The sequence below is a fragment of the Rhinopithecus bieti genome, unplaced genomic scaffold, assembly GCF_001698545.2.
Source record: "Rhinopithecus bieti isolate Rb0 unplaced genomic scaffold, ASM169854v2 scaffold_33444, whole genome shotgun sequence".
NCBI lineage: Eukaryota > Metazoa > Chordata > Mammalia > Primates > Cercopithecidae > Rhinopithecus > Rhinopithecus bieti.
The window spans coordinates 1,121,106-1,140,534 of NW_016814544.1; the positions used below are offsets into that span (position 1 = coordinate 1,121,106).

General features: G+C 46.4%; 3 protein-coding genes across 4 annotated transcripts in view; 2 read left to right on the plus strand and 1 right to left on the minus strand.

Annotated features, from left to right (window-relative positions):
• The window catches only part of TMX2 (thioredoxin related transmembrane protein 2), a 35,672-nt gene extending 27,037 nt beyond the window's left edge, over positions 1 to 8,635 (plus strand). Inside the window, exons 2-8 of one of the 2 annotated variants that reach the window (XM_017851328.1) lie at positions 4,917 to 4,977; positions 5,221 to 5,334; positions 5,988 to 6,064; positions 6,298 to 6,404; positions 6,606 to 6,671; positions 6,762 to 6,891; positions 7,768 to 8,635. In XM_017851328.1, coding sequence (XP_017706817.1) covers positions 4,917 to 4,977; positions 5,221 to 5,334; positions 5,988 to 6,064; positions 6,298 to 6,404; positions 6,606 to 6,671; positions 6,762 to 6,891; positions 7,768 to 7,914 — 702 coding nt within the window. In that variant the 3' untranslated portion in view covers positions 7,915 to 8,635. The remainder of the gene's footprint in view (positions 1 to 4,916; positions 4,978 to 5,220; positions 5,335 to 5,987; positions 6,065 to 6,297; positions 6,405 to 6,605; positions 6,672 to 6,761; positions 6,892 to 7,767) is intronic. The other variant, XM_017851329.1, reaches the window with a different exon arrangement.
• A 362-nt stretch (positions 8,636 to 8,997) lies between these two features.
• On the plus strand, positions 8,998 to 10,667 carry SELENOH (selenoprotein H). Its single transcript, XM_017851331.1, has 4 exons — positions 8,998 to 9,347; positions 9,437 to 9,582; positions 9,747 to 9,877; positions 10,492 to 10,667. Exons 1-3 carry the CDS (start codon positions 9,226 to 9,228, stop codon positions 9,845 to 9,847), a joined length of 369 nt encoding a protein of 122 aa, XP_017706820.1. The 5' UTR covers positions 8,998 to 9,225; the 3' UTR covers positions 9,848 to 9,877; positions 10,492 to 10,667.
• Positions 10,668 to 11,141: 474 nt separating this feature from the next.
• Positions 11,142 to 19,052, minus strand: BTBD18 (BTB domain containing 18). Its single transcript, XM_017851332.1, has 3 exons — positions 18,928 to 19,052; positions 17,863 to 18,033; positions 11,142 to 13,766 (listed from the first exon to the last, which is right to left on the minus strand). The coding sequence occupies exons 2-3, from the start codon at positions 17,984 to 17,986 to the stop codon at positions 11,764 to 11,766; spliced, it is 2,127 nt and encodes a 708-aa protein (XP_017706821.1). The 5' UTR covers positions 17,987 to 18,033; positions 18,928 to 19,052; the 3' UTR covers positions 11,142 to 11,763.
• Positions 19,053 to 19,429: the final 377 nt, after the last annotated feature.

A 19,429-nucleotide genomic window follows, 5' to 3' on the forward strand; every position in this document is an offset into this window, starting at 1 on the left:
AAAAAAAAAAAAATGCACTAACATAAAACTTAAATTAGCTAAAACAAGATTTTATTGCAAATATTATTTTAGTTCAAGAACTTTTAAATGTTTAAATTCTGCACTGTGTTTTCTTTAACATTCTTCAAATTGATACCTTAAAAGTGCTACTCTTTCTCTTTTTTTTTGAGACGAAGTTTCGCTCTGTCTCTCAGGCTGGAGTGCAGTGGTACAATTTCCACTCACTGCAACCTCCGCTTACTGCAACATCTGCCTCCCGGGTTCAAGCGATTCTCCTGCCTCAGCCTCTCGAGTAGCTGGGATTACAGGCGCCTGCCACCACACCCAGCTGACTTTTTGTGTGTTTTTAGTAGAGACGGGTTTCACCCTGGAGGCCAGGCTGGTCTCGAATTCCTGACCTCAGGTGATCCACCCGCCGCAGCCTCCCAAAGTGCTGGGATTACAGGCGTAAGCCACCGCACCCAGCTGATAGTGAGGAATTTACAGATGAAACGATGTAGCTGGAATTTGCTTTAAGTTTCTCTAAGAAAAAAAAAAAATGGGTAGTATATATGAATTGGAAATCACAGTGGCAAAATATTGGTTACTGTTGGAGCTGGGTAATAGGGGTTCATTCAATTATCCTCTCTTCTGTATGCTTCAAATTATCCACAATAAAAAGTTTTAAAACAATTAAATAGACCAACCAAGGACTCTGCATTATAGAGTCATCCTAGAACCCAAGGCTCATTTTGTCTTCAACCTGTGGCCTTGGGTCATCCCAGCATCATCTAGCCAGCAAATGAAGAAAAGCTGGAATGCAAGGGCACACCCTTTGTTAACTGCCTGAACCCAGAAGTGGTAAATCACTTTTATTCACATTCCATTCTCGAGTACTAGTCAAACAGTTCTACCTGGATGCAAAGAAGCAGGGAGAGAGTCTAGTTGCAGTATGGGGAAGAAAAGAAATGAAGTTTGCAGTAGCAATAACTAGTCCCTCCATAGACCATTGTCTGTCCTTTGAGAATTTATTTTGGGGCCGGGCGCGGTGGCTCAAGCCTGTAATCCCAGCACTTTGGGAGGCCGAGACGGGTGGATCACAAGGTCAGGAGATCGAGACCATCCTGGCTAACACTGAAACCCCGTCTCTACTAAAAAAAAAAAAAAAAATACAAAAAACTAGCCGGGCAAGGTGGCAGGCGCCTGTAGTCCCAGCTACTCGGGAGGCTGAGACAGGAGAATGGCGTAAACCCGGGAGGCGGAGCTTGCAGTGAGCTGAGATCCGGCCACTGCACTCCAGCCTGGGCCATAGAGCGAGACTCCATCTCAAAAAAAAAAAAAAAAAAAGAATTAATTTTGGTCCTACCTTTGGTCTCCTGGTTAACTACAACTCTCTTTTAAAATTCATCTTTCAGCCGGGAGCAGTGGCTCACGCCTATAATCCCAGCACTTTGGGAGGTAGAGGCAGGTGGATCACTTGAGTGTAGGAGTTTGAGACTAGCCTGGCCAACATGGTGAAACCCTACTCTTACCAAAAATACAAAAAGTTCACTGGGCATGGATGGCAGGTGACCTGGTATCAGCTACTTCAGGAGGCTGAGGCAGGAGAATCACTTGAATCCTGGGAGGGCAAAGGTTGCGTGAGCCGGAGGTTGTGCCATTGCACACTCCAGACCGAGGTGGACAGGGCAGACTCCTCTGTCTTCAAAAAAAAAAAAAAAAATTAAATTAAATAAAATAAAATTAACCTTTCCACAACTTTCATTCCTAATTCATAACCCACCTAGTTTATTCATGAAACTTCTTTCCTGGCAGGGGCAGGGGTGGTCCATGGCTGTAATCCCAGCACTATTTGGGAGGCCGAGGTGGCAGATCCAAGGTCACAGGATCAAGACCCATCCTGGGCCAACATGGTAAAACCCCGTCTCTACTAAAAATTACAAAAATTAGCTGGGCATGGTGGCGCACACCTGTAGTCCCAGCTACTTGGGAGGTGAAGAGGAGAATCACTTAAACCTGGGAGGTGGAGGCCGCGTAAGCTGAGAATGCACCACTGCACTCTAGCCCTGGGCAACAGGCAAAGACTCCATCCAAAAAAAAAACAAAATCTTCCTAATTTCTGTCTTGGGTATAATATTTACTAAAGTTCTGTCATACTCCTCACCCCTATTTTCCTTTTTTTTTGAGACGAAGGTTTCACTCTTTGTTGCCAGCCTGGGAGTGTAGGTGCACGATATCGGCTCACTGCAAACCTCTGCATCTCCTGCCTCAGCTCCCAAGTAGCTGGGATTACGGGCCATGCCACCGTGCCTGGCACTTTTTTTGTATTTTTAGTAGGAGATGGGTTTCTGCCATTATTGGACTAATCTCGGGTGATCCCACCACCTTGGCCTCCCAAATGCTGAGATTACAGGGCTTTGAGCCACCGCGCCCGTGCCAGAAAGAGGCTTTATTTCTCCATAAACGTTGCAGCTTGCAGGCATACCTGTCAGGCAGAGAAGCAGAGCCTACCGCTCAGAAGCCAAAAACAGGACACTTTGGGAGTCAGGGGGTTAAAGGAAACAGGAATTTATTGCTAAGCAAGGTTGGTCAAATACACATATTTAATATCTATGGCGAGTCTGAATATTTATGAAAGAGAAACATTGTGCATGTTCAGTTGAGCTTCATGTCTGTCCATAAGGACCCATGTTCAAAAGTAGGTAAATTGTTAGTGTGATCCTGAGGTGGAGTTTTTCAGCCTCTCAAGTCAAAAGGTGAAGCAAGAGGCACAGAAACTGCAATTCTCCTTTAGGCCTGGCCAGATCCACTGACATGGTCACTCGGTCTTTTACAGGAAGCAATGCTGGGTTTTAGTTGTTTTGTCCGACTGCAAAAGGGAGGGGCAAGTTGTCAGGCAGTTGGTTGATGTCAGGTGGGCAAGTCTTTTTCAAAGGGCTGGTTCTGTTTAACTTCTGTTTTAAGAAAGCTAGATGAGGGGTATGAAGGAGGGGATAAAGGGTGTCTGACTCACACCCTGTTCACGGCCAAGAACTCAGTTTTCAAGGTTTTTCTGAGGGTCCCTTAGCCAAGAGGGAGTCTGTTTTAGTCACTTCAAGGCTTAGAATTTATTACTCTCAGATGTCTTTGTCATGTTCTATTAATGTCTCACTTGCTACTTGTGGTTACATTCTAGAACAGGGTATCCAATCTTTTTGGCTTCCCTGGGGCCACACTGGAAGAAAAAAAAAAAAAAAAAAAAAAAAAAAAAATATATTATACTATATATATATAATATATATATATATAAATCTCATAATGTTTTAAGTGGAAGTTTATTGAATTGTGTTGGACCCCATTCGAAAGCCCATTCTGGGCTGCATGTGATGCCAACATGTTGGACATACGGTTGTTCTAGAAGGTGCAGAAAACTGTAAGGACAAGAGTATTGAAAAGGCTTTTGAAGCTCTGAAAGCCCCTTTCAGCTCTCAAATTATATCTCCAAAGTACATGGATTATCACCATGAATTATTGGGGTGGGGAGGAATGATTAAGTAAATTAACACATGGGCGCGTGGGTTCGAGTGGGACACACCTGTTAATCGCAGCCGCACTTTAGGAGACCGAAGCAGGCGGATCATCTGAGCTCAGGAGTTCCATACCAGCCTGGGCAACATGAGGAAAAACCTGGTCTCTACAAAAATAGCCAGGTGCCAGTAGGTGGTGCACTGATAGTCCCAGCTATTGGAGGCCGGATACGTGAGGAGAAACATAGACGCCCAGGGTGGCGGGATTTCAGTGGCCAAGATTGCACATTGCATTCCAGCCTGGGCAGACAGAAGCAAGACTGTCTCAAAAATAAAAATTAACAACATGGAATAGCTTAAGATTATTATATTAAATTGGGTATTATCAAGAAAACTTACCTTGGAAAAGTTTTATTCTACAGGGTTCACACTGAGTTGATACTTAATAATCTTACGGCATTTTTTTTTTTTTTTTTTTTTTATTGAGACGGAGTCTTGCTCTGTCTTCCCAGGCTGGACTGCAGTGGCGGGATCTCAGCTCACTGCAAGCTCCGCCTCCCGGGTATTTACGCCATTCTCCTGCCTTCAGCCTCCCGAGTAGCTGGTGACTACAGGCGGCCGCCACCTCGCCGGCTGTTTTTTTGTATTTTTTAGTAGAAGACGGGGTCTTTACCATGTTAGCCAGGATGGTTCGATCTCCTGACCTTGTGATCTGCCTGTCTCGGCCTCCCAAAGTGCTGGGATTACAGGATTGAGCCACCGCGCCCGGCCTAATCTTACGATTTTATACCATATCATGCTTTATACAACTCTTTTTAATCTATTATTTAATTCCCCAGTAGCATTTTGAAATCGATACTGTTCAGTTGAGGAAGCCAAAGCTAAGGAATTAAGTGCTTTGTTGAAAAGCACCAGCAGGCTGGGCGCGGTGGCTTACGCCTGTAATCCCAGCACTTTGGGAGGCCAAGGCAGGTGGATCACCTGAGGTCAGGAGTTTGAGACCAGCCTGGCCAATATGGTGAAACCCAGTCTCTACTAAAAATACAAAAAATTAGCCGAGTGTGGTGGCAGGCACCTGTAATCCCGACTACTTGTGAGGCTGAGACAGGAGAAACACTTTAACCTGGGAGGCAGAGGTTGCAGTGAGCCAAGATTGCACCATTGTACTCCAGCCTGGGCAACAAGAGTGAAACTCCATCTCAAAAAGAAAAAAGGAAAGCACCAGCAAGTTTGTGGCAGGAGTAGAACCTGAATCCAGGTCTTCTGACTGATGTTTATCCCAGTACACCTTACCTAATTGCAGTTCGTTCGTTCTTGTTACCATTCCCAGTTTGGATCACTATTGGTTTTTATTACATATTTAGTTCCCTTTCCCACCTAAATTAGCTCTAGTCACTGCATTCCTGTTATAATACTTTGATTCTGTTCCAGAGAGAAGTGGAGATCCTGATGTTTCTCAGTGCCATTGTGATGATGAAGAACCGCAGATCCAGTAAGTTTAGCCCACTTCTCAGTCATAAGGTTAGATCTAATGCCCTTTGGAGGTCCTTTCCTTCGTGTTAAGAGAGTGGCAATCATTTGGTAAATTTGTCCTACATTTAATTCCAAAGCTGAATTTGAACTTGGACCTATTCCCTCCCCGTCTCCTATATCAAAGTGCCCCAAGAAGAGGGACAAAGAATGGCATATAGGAGTGCACAGCCCAGCCTGACCCTGTGACCTCTCTGTGTTTCAGTCACTGTGGAGCAACATATAGGCAATATTTTCATGTTTAGTAAAGTGGCCAACGCAATTCTTTTCTTCCGCTTGGATATTCGCATGGGCCTGCTTTACATCACACTCTGCATAGGTAAGGAGACTACCTTGTTTTTTTTTTTTTTTTTTTTTTTTTTTTTGTAAGACTGTGTTGATAGCCGGGCGCGGTGGCTCAAGCCTGTAATCCCAGCACTTTGGGAGGCCGAGACGGGCGGATCATGAGGTCAGGAGATCGAGACCATCCTGGCTAACATGGTGAAACCCCGTCTCTACTAAAAAATACAAAAAACTAGCCGGGCGAAGTGGCGGGCACCTGTAGTCCCAGCTACTCAGGAGGCTGAGGCAGGAGAATGGTGTAAACCCGGGAGGCGGAGCTTGCAGTGAGCTGAGATCAGGCCACTGCACTCCAGCCCGGGTGACAGAGCGAGACTGTCTCAAAAAAAAAAAAAAAAAAAGACTGTGTTGATAGACTTGATTGTGGAAACCACAGTCCCAACAGTTGCAATCCCAAACATGTTTCTCCATACCCTTCTTCCATATCTCGTACCTAATTAATTATATATGTAGCTCAGATGATAACAGTTTACAGAGACTGTATTTGTAGAGGTAGGGAATGTGTTGGTCATCTACATACATCCACAAGTGTGTATGTATTCTTTGGGGGCTGAAATCCTTGGGTTGGTTTGGAAGTAAATTCCCTGTGTAAGGCTTTTTATGTTTCCTCTGACATCTTCTTTCTGTGTTTAGTGTTCCTGATGACGTGCAAACCCCCCCTATATATGGGCCCTGAGTATATCAAGTACTTCAATGATAAAACCATTGATGTGAGTGCTCTTCCCCTTTTCTGTTTCTTGGGTCCCTTGTGGGCGATTTTGTAGTTGTGCTCTGCATTCACTAGGAGGAACAACAGTGCTTCAAAATGGATATCAAGGGCACTGTGGTTCATTATGAGAGCCGGGGGAGAGGGAACGCCAGGATGAGGAATTAGATGCTAAGGTGTAAAACTTCCCAGGAGGCTATGTGGATCCAGCTCACTTTTCTTCCCTGTATTTGGCAGGAGGAACTAGAACGGGACAAGAGGGTCACTTGGATTGTGGAGTTCTTTGCCAACTGGTCTAATGACTGCCAATCATTTGCTCCTATCTATGCTGACCTCTCCCTCAAGTGAGTAGTGCAAAAGGAGAGATGGTGGAAATGAAGATGCTGTGCCTTCCCTCTCACTGTTGTTTTTTTTTTCTTTTGTCCTTGATTTTTACACTTGGCAACCAAAGGCATCTCCCTCTCCCCTCTTAAATATCGATACTTCCACTTTCCTTGATCCATTGTTTTTTTTTTTCAGTATATTAAATAATATATTCTTTTCAGGTACAACTGTACAGGGTTAAATTTTGGGAAGGTGGATGTTGGATGCTATACTGATGTTAGTACGCGGTATGTAAAGACCTGGGCAGAGGGTCTGAGCAGGGAATCACTTTGAGTGTTATACACAGGGGCATTTAGAGAACCTTCTGGGCCCTGCAGGTACAAAGTGAGCACATCACCCCTCACCAAGCAGCTCCCTACCCTGATCCTGTTCCAAGGTGGCAAGGAGGTAATGCGGCGGCCACAGATTGACAAGAAAGGACGGGCTGTCTCATGGACCTTCTCTGAGGTACCTGAAAGGAAGGGCAGGTGCATGAAGGGTGTAGAACAGTAGGTGGGCTTTTGAGCCCTACCCAGCTTTGATTCACAGTTCTGCCACTTGCCCATTAGCTTTGAGGGTGTGGACTAGTTACTAGACCTCGTGTATTAATTCATTTAGCAAATATATATTATGTGTCAGACCTGCTAGTACTGGGGAACAATTATTAGTTTAAGATTTGGTCTCAGGCCAGGTATGGTGGCTCATGCCTGTAATCCCAGCACTTTGGGAGGCCGAGGCTGGCAGATCACTTGAGGTCAGGAGTTCGAGACCAGCCTGACCAACATGGAGAAACCCCATCTCTACTAAAAATACAAAATTAGCCAAGTGTGCTGGCTTATGCCTGTAATCCCAGCTACTTAGGAAGCTGAGGCAGGAGAATCGCTTGAACCTGGGAGGCGGAGGTTGCAGTGAGCTGAGATTGTGCCATTGTGCTCCAGCCTGGGCAACAAGAGCGAAACTCCATCAGGAAAAAAAAAAAAAGATTTGGTCTCGAAGGCCCCTGAACATATTGTCTGTAGGTGTTAGGTTCCTTGTCAGTTAATTGGAGGTAATAACCCCTGGCTTACAGGATTGCTTTGCAGATTACATTAAATAATTTAGGTATATATAATTCTTGGCACAGTGAATAAATACCCATCGAATAGTTAAATACCCATTGGCACATAATGGGTATTTAACTATTAGTTGACTTTTCTGGGTACCTAAAAAAGACGAAGGTTAGGGAAGATTTTTGTCCTTTGCTTACTCCTTCCTTTCCCAGACTGTGTGTAAAATACCTTACTTCCCAGGCTCTTTACTCTCCCTTCCAACCCAGATCCTGATTTGTGCATCTCTTTTGTGCAGGAGAATGTGATCCGAGAATTTAACTTAAATGAGCTATACCAGCGGGCCAAGAAGCTATCAAAGGCTGGAGACAATATCCCCGAGGAGCAGCCTGTGGCTCCAACCCCCACCAGAGTGTCTGATGGGGAAAGCAAGAAGGACAAATAAGATCCTCACTTTGGCAGTGCTTCCTCTCCTGTCAATTCCAGGCTCCTTCCATAACCACAAGCCTGAGGCTACAGCCTTTTATTTGTGTTTTCCATTTGGCTGTGACTGGGTGGGGCAGGATGCTGCTTCTGATTTTAAAGAGGCATCTAGGGAATTGTCAGGCACCCTACAAGAAGGCCTGCCATGCGGTGGCCAACTGTTTCACTGGAGCAAGAAAGAAAGAGATCTCCTATGATGGAGGGGGAAATGGGTTTCCTCCAAGCTTGGGTCAGTGTGTTATCAACTCTTCAGACATCTCCATGGTTTCTCTATGAAACTATGGTTTCATTATTCCTTCTTACTTGACCTGCACAGCCTGGTTAGACCTAGATTTAACCCTAAGCTAAGATGCTGGGGTATAGAAAGCTAAGAATTTTCCCTCAAGGACTCTTGGTTCCTTAAGCCCTTCTGGCTTGGTTTATGGTCTTTACTAAAAGCATAAGCCTAACTTTGTCACTAGTCCTAAGGAGAAACCTTTAACCACAAAGTTTTTATCATTGAAGACGATATTGAATACCCCTTATTTTGTGGGGATTGAAAAGGGATGAATAGAGGCTTGAGACTTTCCTTTGTGTGATAGGACATGGAGGAGAAATCCCCTGGACTTTCACTAACCCTCTGACCTACTCCCCACATCCAGTTGATGGTTTTCCACAATAAAAAGATTGGGATTTCCTTTTGATTGCGCCTTTGTGTGTGCCTGTATTAGAAAAGCCTGGCAACTGCAGAGGAATTGCCCATCTTGACGTCAAAGGTCATCCTATTCGGTTTTACTAAAGGCCGGGCGTTGATCCCCAGGATTGGCAAGAGTTGCAGAAGGCTAGTTTCCATAAGCCTAGAATAGGGGCCACTGTTGTTAGGTGGTGGGTTTAGTTTGGGATTGGTTCGCAGTTGCCAGGGAGGAGAGTTTGGCGGCGCATCGTTGCACACAACATGTAGCGCGACGCAAAAGTACAGAAAAGACGGCGTGAAGCGAGGCTTGCAATAGGACCTATCTTGTCTCCGCCCCTTCCTGCTGTGTTCACCATCCCAGCGTCCCGTCTCGTCGACCCGAAGCGATGGGTGGTTCCGTCTGGCGCTTCCCGCACCTCCCCTCTCCCTGCTTGCAAAGTGGTTGTGCCCCACGGTCCGCCTCCAGGCCACGTGGGCGCTGCGGACCACGCTTTCCGTTCCTTGGGGAGAGGTTTCCGCTGTAGGAGGGTAGCTTCCGGGCTGCGGTCTTTGCACCCCACCCACCAGGCCCACTGCATTCTCGGCCGGGCTCTAGGCGCCATGGCCCCCCGCAGTAGGAAGCGGAAGGCTGAGGCCGCGATGGTCGCCGCAGCCGAGAAGCGAGAGAAGCTGGCAGACAGCGGGGAGGGAATGGAGGAGGCAACCGTTGTTATCGAGCATTGGTGAGGGGCCTGGAGAGTAACGGGGGAGAGGGAACAGTGGCGCTGCGGGGCCAGGGGCCCCGGTCTCTAACCTCCCCTTCTCTCCCTAGCACGAGCTGACGCGTCTATGGGCGCAACGCTGCGGCCCTGAGTCAGGCGCTGCGCCTGGAGGCCCCAGAGCTTCCAGTAAAGGTGAACCCGACCAAGCCCCGAAGGGGCAGCTTCGAGGTGACGCTGCTGCGCCCGGACGGCAGCAGTAAGTGGGGACGTGGGTGTGGGGGAGGGGGGCGGAGGGGAGAGCGACGTGGGTTCCGAAGAGAGGAAGCGCTATTCTCAGAAACCGCGGCAGTCTCATGACTTCAGAGACGTGCCGGTGGGTTCCGAAGTATTGTAACTTCGCTTCATTTTGTCCTTTCGCAGGTGCGGAGCTCTGGACTGGGATTAAGAAGGGGCCCCCACGTAAACTGAAATTCCCTGAGCCTCAAGAGGTGGTGGAAGAGTTGAAGAAGTACCTGTCGTAGGGAGATTTGGGTAGAAGTCCTCATGCTGAGGTTTGAAATGGGAAGTGGGGGGGGCGCGGGCGCTGTTGAGGAAGAGAAGGGATTAATCTTGGTGTGGCTACAAGTACCCACCTGGCGTGGGTAGCTCACACCTGCAGTCCCAGCATTCTGGGAGGTCGAGGCAGGAGTGAATGGCCAACATAGGGAGACTCCGTCTATTTGAGAAAAAAAAAAAAAGACACAATATTGTTTTCTATCTAGTGTGCCCTAAGTGCAATTTATGTCCTTTGGAAGACTGTAGTTGACTGTTGCCCTGGGGGTATGGACAAGTTTTCCATTTGGAAGTTTATTTCATGTTACTTCATTTATGTTTCTCCCTACACTCTTCTGTTTGGTTCTAGGGTGTTCTGTTACTGTCCCCCGTGTTAACACTGCACTACAATACCATCACATTTGGTTACAAGGATTTTGACCCTGTCTTTGTCCCTAGTGCTTCATACAGCGTTTTGGCATGTTCTGCACTTATGTTGAGTGAGATTTGCAGGAAGGATGCAATCCCTGAGCTCCAGGGTTTGTGAGTTCAAGGGTTGGGGAACGTGACTTCCTCAGTCCTTATCATTGCCTGGATCCTTTCTCTAACCTTATTTCCTTTCTCATTTTTGCAGCTTTGTGTCCCTGGTGATGTTGGAACATTAATGATGGAACATGGCCAAACTTCAGTCATGTGCCTGAAGCCATGGTTTCTTCTTCGCCAGAAATGAAGGTTCAGTTGTGGGGCAACCCTCTAGTAAGGCATTGCAAAAGTTACTGGATTTGGTTTAATAAAAGTTGAAATAAAGTATTTGAGTAATAGAGTAAAACTTAATCTTAAGGGATGGACAAAGCCAGCCTCGTGGAGTTGGTAGTCCTTGTGTTTTTCATAGCCCAAGATAGCCATAAGACCTGGAACTTTAAAAAAAAAAAATTTTTTTTTTTTAAGAGCCTGAGTCTCACTTTGTCACCCACGCTGGAGTATAGTGGTGCTCTCTGCAACCTCTGTCTCCCAGGTTCAAGCAATTCTCCTGCCTCAGTCTCCTGAGTAGCTGGGATCACAGTTGCACAGCACCACGCCTGGCTAATACCTATTTTATTTTATTTTTAGGAAAGGCAGGGTTCACCATGTTGGCCAGGCTGGTCTCAAAACTCCTGACCTCAAGTGATACACCTGCCTTGACCTCCCAAAGTGCTGGGGTTAACAGGCATGATGAGCCACCATACCTGGCCTGACCTGGAACTTTTAGGGTCTCTGGTAAAACATGAAAAATACTTGTAAAAATTATGGCAGCAAAGTAAATAATTTATATTTTAAAAAAAGCAACTATCTTTTTCAACTTACTTTTTGGAAGTAATGATGGAAGTACATCTTCTTGTCCCCTGCAGAGGTTTTAGCTAGACTTCCTAATACTGGCAGTGAATAAGCCCCATGTTAGGTGCTGGACAGCATCCATCACTCCCACCCACTTAGTATTCCACCCAACACTGTTTCACACCTTCCTCTGGAACATTTTCTTAAACAGTACACCACCACAGGTGTTCTTTCCCAGCTTTTCCTAAATAACTAGTGACTGGATGCCTTATGACCTGAGAGACCTGACCTTGGCTATTACCTATGACCCACTAGAAGTGGGGAGCACTCAGTTTGTTAAGTTGTCACTAACTGGAAAATAGATTACAAAGAAATAAGATGGTTCAAATTCATAATTTTCTATGTGTGGTACTCTTGGCTTCTGCCTGGCTTCCGAGGCAGGGAGGGGAGGAAGGGACCTACAAAGAGCCAGGGGTACACCTGCCTCTTGTGCCAAGAGGAGAGGGCATGTGCCAGCTTCTCTGTCAGTAAGCTTTTTGCTAGCTAACACTTCCCACCCTCCCAGGGCCCCTCACCTGCCCTCCCCCCTCCACTATGTTAGTATATCTACCTCTGTTTCTGACTCTGAGGAAGGGTCAGGCCATATGGAGGGAACACTAGTGGGTACCAGCCTCCCCTCTGCTGTCCAGTCCACCACATCAATCTCTTCCTCTTCAGAGCTCGCAGGAAGTGAGCCTAGTAGTTCATAGTGACCAGATACCTCCTTGCCTGCCTTGGGAGAAGAGTATAATAACTCATCTGTAGTCAGGGAGACTTCCAGCCCAGTCTCCACCCAGTTTGAGCAGGGAGGTGAGAGGTCCCCATAAGACCTCTGGGGAATATCAAGGGAGCTGACATGGAGAAGTTTGTCTTCCTGACCATCCAGTGGCTGGGAGCTGGTAATTTCAAGGTCTGGTGTCCAAGAGCCTTCTACTGAAAGCACTTCTCCACTCACCTCAGAGGGCATGACAAGGGGGCTGAGGAGCTCAGCTGGCTCTTTGTTCTCACCAGCAGGTTCCTTTTCCAATTCTGTGAGCTCCCTGGGCCAGAGTTCCATGTCTGGTAGACACCATTCTTCCCCTTCCATCCAGTTCTTTCCTGTTTCTGTCAGATGGTAGGTAGGGGTTCTGCAGCCCTCAGCCCCAGGACTCTCCAGAGACCCTATAGGTGGTTCAATGTCTGAGCCACAGAGCATGAAGTCCAGGATCTCCTCCAGCTCACTGGTGGCAGCAGCACTTGTGATTCGGTACTCCTCAGCCTCACAGGGTTGCTCCAGCAAGGCTGTGTCAAATGCATAGGGCTCTCTGCAGTCAATAGCCAACATAGGTTCCTTCTCTACCAGTTCTGGACTGGACCCAAACTCTGACTTCACCACTGGGTGGTCTGGGGAGTGGCTAGCAGAGACCAGAATGTCTTGTAGCCTAGTGCACACGGGGGAGTCCTGACACAGTTGTATTCTACTAGATATTTCCTGCTCATTACTGGAGAATGGCTGAGTTCCTGAAGGCTCTTGGAAGTCTCCAGGATCTGGGATCTGGGGGCTATCTTGAGAGTTTTTGAGGGGAGGTTCTTGCACCACTTCCCAGCAAGTTCCATTGACAATCTTCCTAAGTTTAACTCTCCCAACCTGCCCCTCCTCTGCAGAGTTTGAGTTAGGTGCCCTGACTTCAGGGCTCCGCTTCTTGCTCCCACCTGTCTTTCCCAGACCAGATGGGCTTGGGGTGGTCTGTAGAGGACTAGCTCTCCCTGGTTTTAGCTTGTCCTCTGGTGCTTCTTTATTTACACTCCTCTGCCGCCAAAGACGCCGGCCAGGGGTTGCAGGTACTGAGCTAGATCCACTTAAAATGCTGGAAGGCTTTGATGTACAGATATCAGGAGGTGGCTTTGAGCGACTGAGCCTGATCTTTCTGGGCAACAGGTGTTTGTCCACGGAGGGGTACAAGCTGGGTGGGGAGAGCACTGTAGGATGAAGGGCAGTGTCATTCTTGTTCTCTCTAGGCCCTTGACTATGGCTTGATGGTGAAGAGCTTTTTTCTCGTGGAGTTGGGCAGGCTCTGGCCTTCCTCTTCAGCAGAAGAGTGCCAGACATACTGTCTGCATTCTGTCGGTTGTTCTCCTGAGGCCCCTCTTCCTTCCCCAAACTTATTGCCCCAAGAGGACAAGGAGTCCGAGTAGCAGGCATTGGGGTGTGAGGGTGGTGGCTGGGTGTCACCACTCTGGCAGAGATTGGTGCAGCACTTATTGATTGTAAGCACTCCCGGTTCAGTCTTCGGCCCTGTGGGGCCTTCACCAACTTTCCACCCTCAAGCTGAAGGGATTCCAGCTCAGACACACGGAGCTGACGGGCAGCAGATAGCACATCCTGGGCTTCTTCTTGAGATACTTCCATTTCTGAGGTATACAGGAAGTCCACCAGCTTCCTAAGTGTGCTGATCTTCAGGCCGCCCAGCTCCAGCACCACCTTCCGACCCTGAGCTGGCCTCTCCCGCTCCAGGCGCTCTGTGAAGAAGGGGCTGTAAGCTGACAGGATGCAGCAGTGAGCTGGAACTGCCTCACCTGAAGGGAAACCCAAATACTTTTGTTATCTCAGGTAGACTGGCATGTTCATGGGGTAAGCACAGACATTACTACCCAAATGTACTGCCCCTTCTCTTCTCTTCCTTCCATGGGACTTCAAGTAAAAGAAAATTATTCTTCTGCCTGCCTGGAAGCTTCTGCCATTACCTTTTGCCTAGCTAACTTTTTTTTTTTTTAGGATACTCTCACTCGGTCACCCAGGCTGGAGTGCAGTGGTGCAATATCAGCTCACTGCAACCTCCGCCTCCCAGGTTCAAGCAATTCTCCTGCCTCAGCCTCCCGAGTAGCTGGGATTACAGGCACACGCCGCCACACCCGGCTAATTTTTGTATTTTTAGTAGAGACGGGGTTTCACCTTGTTGGTCAGGCTGGTCTCGAACTCCTGACCTCAGGTGATCCACCTGCCTCGACCTCCCAGAGTGCTGGAATTACAGGCCTTGTGAACCACCGTGTCCAGCCCACTAACTTGTTTCTTTATTCTCAAAATCTACCTTTGTCATCACTTCCTTCAGAAAGCCTCCTGGGGCTGTGCCACATGCTTGTAATCCCAACTACTAGGGAGGCTGCGGCAGGAAGATTGCTTGAGTCCAGGACTTTGAGACTAGCCTGGGCAACACAGTGATACCTTGACTCAAAAAAAAAAAAAAAAAAAAAGCCTTCCTTCACCCCACCACAAGTCTGAGTTAGGTGTTCCTGGGCAGAGGTACTCTGTAGTTATCATGGCACTTAGCTATCTGTATTGTAATTATCCATCTCCTTCACTAGGCTGTAACTCTGTGAGGACAGGGACCATATCTGTCTTTCTCACTGAGATATATTCAGTGCCTGACACAAAATAGAGGATCATCATTCTTGCTAAATTTAATTTTATTGACTCACAAGACTTCAAAAACTTTTATAGAAGCAACTTGTGGTCTAACAGAAAGAGCTATGGAGGTGGACTATCTGCTGTGCTCTAGCCGTCTGTTCTAAGCCCCCTTCTCATTTAATGGGCACTTCCCAGGTAATCTCAATTCGTTTCTTCCATGGCTTTAATTACAAAAGGCTTGCTGATGATTCCCAGATCCATACCTCTGCCTAGATCCCTTTCCTGAGGGAGTAAACATACCACAGCTGGCATGTCTACATATATGCCTCACCAGCACCTTGAATGCAACTTGTCCAGAAAATGAACTTATTCCCCACCCCAAAAACCTCTCTCATTTTCTACTTCAAAGTGAGGCATCATATTCACCCAGTTGCCTGATCTTGAAAACCAGAAGTCATTTTTAATTTCCCCTCCCTTTCCCATCACATCTAATTTAAGTATCAGGGTTGTTGGTTTTGTTTTTTTTTTTTTTTTTTGAGACAGAGTCTCACTCTGTGGCACAGGCTGGAGTGCAGTGGAGCGATCTCAGCTCACTGCAACCTCTGCCTCCTGGGTTCAGGCAATTCTCCTGCCTCAGCCTCCCGAGTAGCTGGGATTACAGCCGTCCGCCACCGTGCCTGGCTAATATTTGTATTTTTAGTAGAGAGGGGGTTTCACCATGTTGGCCAGGCTGGTCTTTAACTCCTGACCTAAGGTGATCCACCCGCCTCGGCCTCCAGGGCAGACAGATTGCTTTAGCCCAGGAGTTTGAGACCAGCCTAGGCAATATGGCAAAACCCTGTTTCTATTAAAAATACAAACAATTAGCTGACTGGGTGGTATATGCCTGTAGTCCCAGCTACTCAGGAGGCTGAGGTAGGATAACCACCGGAGCCTGGGAGGTTGAGTTTGCAGTGAGCTATGATTGTGTCACTGCTCCAGCCTGGTTGGCAGAGCGAGACCCTGTCTCAAAAACCAAAACAAAACAACCCTGGCTGGGTGTGGTGGCTTACGCCTGTAATCCCAGCACTTTGGGAGGCTGAGGTGGGAGGATCACTTGAGCACAGGAGTTGGAGACTAACCTAGGCAAAACAGTGAGACCCTGTCTCTAAAAAGAAAAAAAAAGTCTGAGCCCAGAGAGTCTGGCTACAGAGTCTATGCCTTTAACCACTTCAGCAATTTTTGTAAACTCTAATAGCTCATATTTTTATCTTCTCAATGCCTTAATTCAGACCACCGTCCCTTCTCTCCTGGATTATGAAACAGCTGCCTATCTAGGCTCAGTAACCAGTAATGGCTGAATGTTGTTTCTAAAGCAGGTATCAGATTATAACCTCCTGCATAAAACTGTTCAGTACATTTCCCAGTGTCCTGAAATACCTACTTCCTTTGCATGACACTTCAGACCTCACATGTTTACTAATTTCTCTTTTCCTCTCTGGTCAATACACCTTTTATAGTCTGCTCTAGTAATAATGAACAAATCCCTTGGTCACATCTCTGAACCTGTATACATGCTGCTTTCTGCCAAGAAAAATTGTTCCCTGCTTCCTCCCACTTGTTTGTCCTTCACATCTCACCTAAGGGGTTATTCCAAGAAAAGTTCCCTAACCTTGTCTCTCAGTCTCCTCAAGTCTGTGAAGGATGTTCCTTTTTTATCCTAAGTCTGCCTATACTTACCCAATTATATTTTTAATATATTGTACAGTTACTTGAATGCATTGGATATTTGAATGTCTTCCCCTTACAAGATTTCCTTAAGAAGAGGAACTTTTATATGACCACGCTAGCAGTGTTTAGCATACAACAGGCAACTGATAGTTTTTTTCTTTATTTGGAATTAAATAGTCAATCTCAGCTCTGCACTTACTAAGAGAAGCAGCAAGCAAGTCACTTAACTGTAGTCCTCAACTCATTCCTATGTAGAATTGGAACTATATAGCTAAGACTTCTCTTACAAGACTTAGAATCAAATGAGACACTATACTGTATGTACTCCACAAACTGTAGAGTGGTATACAATATTGGTTATCATAATTCTTTTTATAAATGAAGAAATTGAGCCCCAGAGAGATGAAGTTACCTGCCCATTTGACAGTTACTAAGTAACTGTCTTCTAATCTTGGGCCTTGTACATTATATATCAGGGTCTACTTTATGCTGAATTAATATTTCCAGTGTGAAGTGAAGGGGTGGAAATAAGCTATACATTTTTAGTTTTAGCAACAAACAGCAAAAGTCATCAATTTGAAGATTAAAAAATAAAGCAGGCCAGGCGCAGAGGCTCACGCCTGTAATCCCAGCACTTTGGGAGGCTGAGGCGGGCAAATCATGAGGTCAGGAGTTTGAGACCAGCCTGGCCAACACAGTGAAACCCCATCTCTACTAAAAGTACAAAAAATTAGCCGGGTGTGGTGGCACGCACCTGTTGTCCCAGCTACTCGGGAGGCTGAGGCGGGAGAACTGCTTGAACCCGGGAGGTGGAAGTTGCAGTGAGCCGAGACCAAGCCATTGCACTCCAGCCTGAGTGACAGAGTGAGACTCTGTCTCAAAAAAAAGAAAAGAAAAGAAAATGGGAAAATGGGAAAATGGGGTTGGACGTGGTGGCTCACGTCTGTAATCCCAGCACTTTGGGAGGCCGAGGCGGGTGGATCACTTGACCAGCCTGGCCATCATGGCAGAACCTCATCTCTACTAAAAATACAAAAATTAGCTGGGCCTAGTGGTGCATGCCTGTAATCCCAGCTACTTGAGAAGGCTAAGGCATGAGAATCACTTGAACCCAGGAGGTGGAGGTTGCAGGGAGCTGTGACTGTGCCACCACACTCTTGCCTGGGCAAGAGAGTGAGACTCAAAAAAAGGAAAGCATAATAGTATCATCTAACACATACTGTGGTTGGTACATTAAAAGCACTATTCTAAGTGCTTACCCACGTTAACTCTTAATCTTCACAACCATCCCATTGGAATATTATCTATGTTATATAGAATTTATCTGCTTATAAAACTTTACAATTAGATTCATTATTTAAGAGAAAGAAGCAAAGTAACAATTTCACTCTTGAAAACAGTAGTAATTGTCCTAGACACAAACAGCCCTTTACCAACTAGTTTACAGTGGTCATAGGCAGTAACATTTTGCTGATTTTGTCCTTTACCCTCTGGCCCTGAACTCGTTTTATCTTATTCTATTGTGAGTTTTCAGTTGAATTCCCACCAGTCTCTTACCTTCTGCCTGCAGAAGGACATCACAGAACACATCACTCTGCTGCTGGTGATGAAGCTGCAGAAAAGCTAACCTGAGGAACCGGGGGTTCTTGTATAGGATTTTGGGACTGGCAGGAGAACACATGTTGGCAGAGTCTTAACAAACCTTCTAGGTTTTCACAGATCAGACTTCTGTAGGTGAGATAATACATTTCAGAGGCATGGTTATATCTAATTTGTTTTTTGTCTTTGAAATGGCAGGGAAATTTTGAACATGAGAGATAATAGTATATGAGTTGAGGAAACATCAGCCCAGAAATTGTGCCAAGGATATCTCATGAAAGAAAATTATCATAGTGGTTACATGTGGGAGCTCAGAGATAAGCGTAGGTTTGGGTCTCGGCTCTATTTATTAGCCTGGCTGTATAATCTCACACAGGTGACCTAACTTCTCTGAGTCTCACTTTCCTATTCATGAAATGGAATAATAGTACTTACCTTGTAGGGTTGTTTTAAAGATTAAATGAGTCAGTGAAGGTAAAATTGCTTAGCACAGTGAGTGCCTGGCACAAAATAACTACCATGCCCCAAATGGTAGCTATTAATCATCCTTCAACCTTCCTCATTTCCATTACCACTGAGACTTAACTGCTACAATGCTGACTACTCATACTCTTCCTGAGCACCACATCCTAGCTCCATAGGTATAATCTTCAATTTAACACTTTTAAGGAAACACTACTGGGTATAAAATTATCTCTAGTAAGTCCTATGCACCTTTTCTCTGAGCTCACTGTATCACACTAACCAGCAGAGGGAGCACAATAAAGAAGAGAAGCCTCTGACTGCGGGAAGGTCTCTCACAGAACCGAGGACATTGCCACCCTTGGCTGGGTGTACTTGACCAAAGTGAGCCTGACTGACCCTGGCAGTAGGCAAAGAATTTGGCCTTTAGGTTTGTATAGTTAATTACCAGGCTAACAATGGAGCAAGGATAGTTAAGCATTTTACCCCTCCCCAAACAAACTGAGTATTCTGACTTCAGGTTTACGTCCAGCTTTTTAGCATTGAAACCCCCCCACTCACTGCACAGCTGTGTTCCTTTCCTGGAATGCAGTTTTCTATCAGGTAGCACTGAGGGTCCGAACAGTTCACGTCAAAACTATCAGGAAAGAAGAGTGAAAAGGTAAATTAAGAGAAGGCAGGCTTGGCCGGGCGGGGTGGCTCACGCCTGTTATCCCAGCACTTTGGGAGGCCGAGGCAGGTGGATCACCTGAGGTTAGGAGTTCGAGGCCAGTCTGGCCAACATGGTGACTCCTGTCTCTACTAAAAATAAGAAAATTAGCCGGGCATGGTGGCAGGCGCCTGTAATCCCAGCTACTCGGGAGGCTGAGGTGGGAGAATCGCTTGAACCTGGGAGGCGGAGGTTGCAGATAGAGCCACTGCACTCCAGCCTGGGCGACAGAGCGAGAGTCCGTCTCAAAAAATAAATAAATTAATTAATTAAAAAATAAAAAAATAAATAAAAAATTCCCATCCCAGTAAGAGAGATGTGGATGGAGGATGGCAGCTGTTGCAAGGGCCCTGG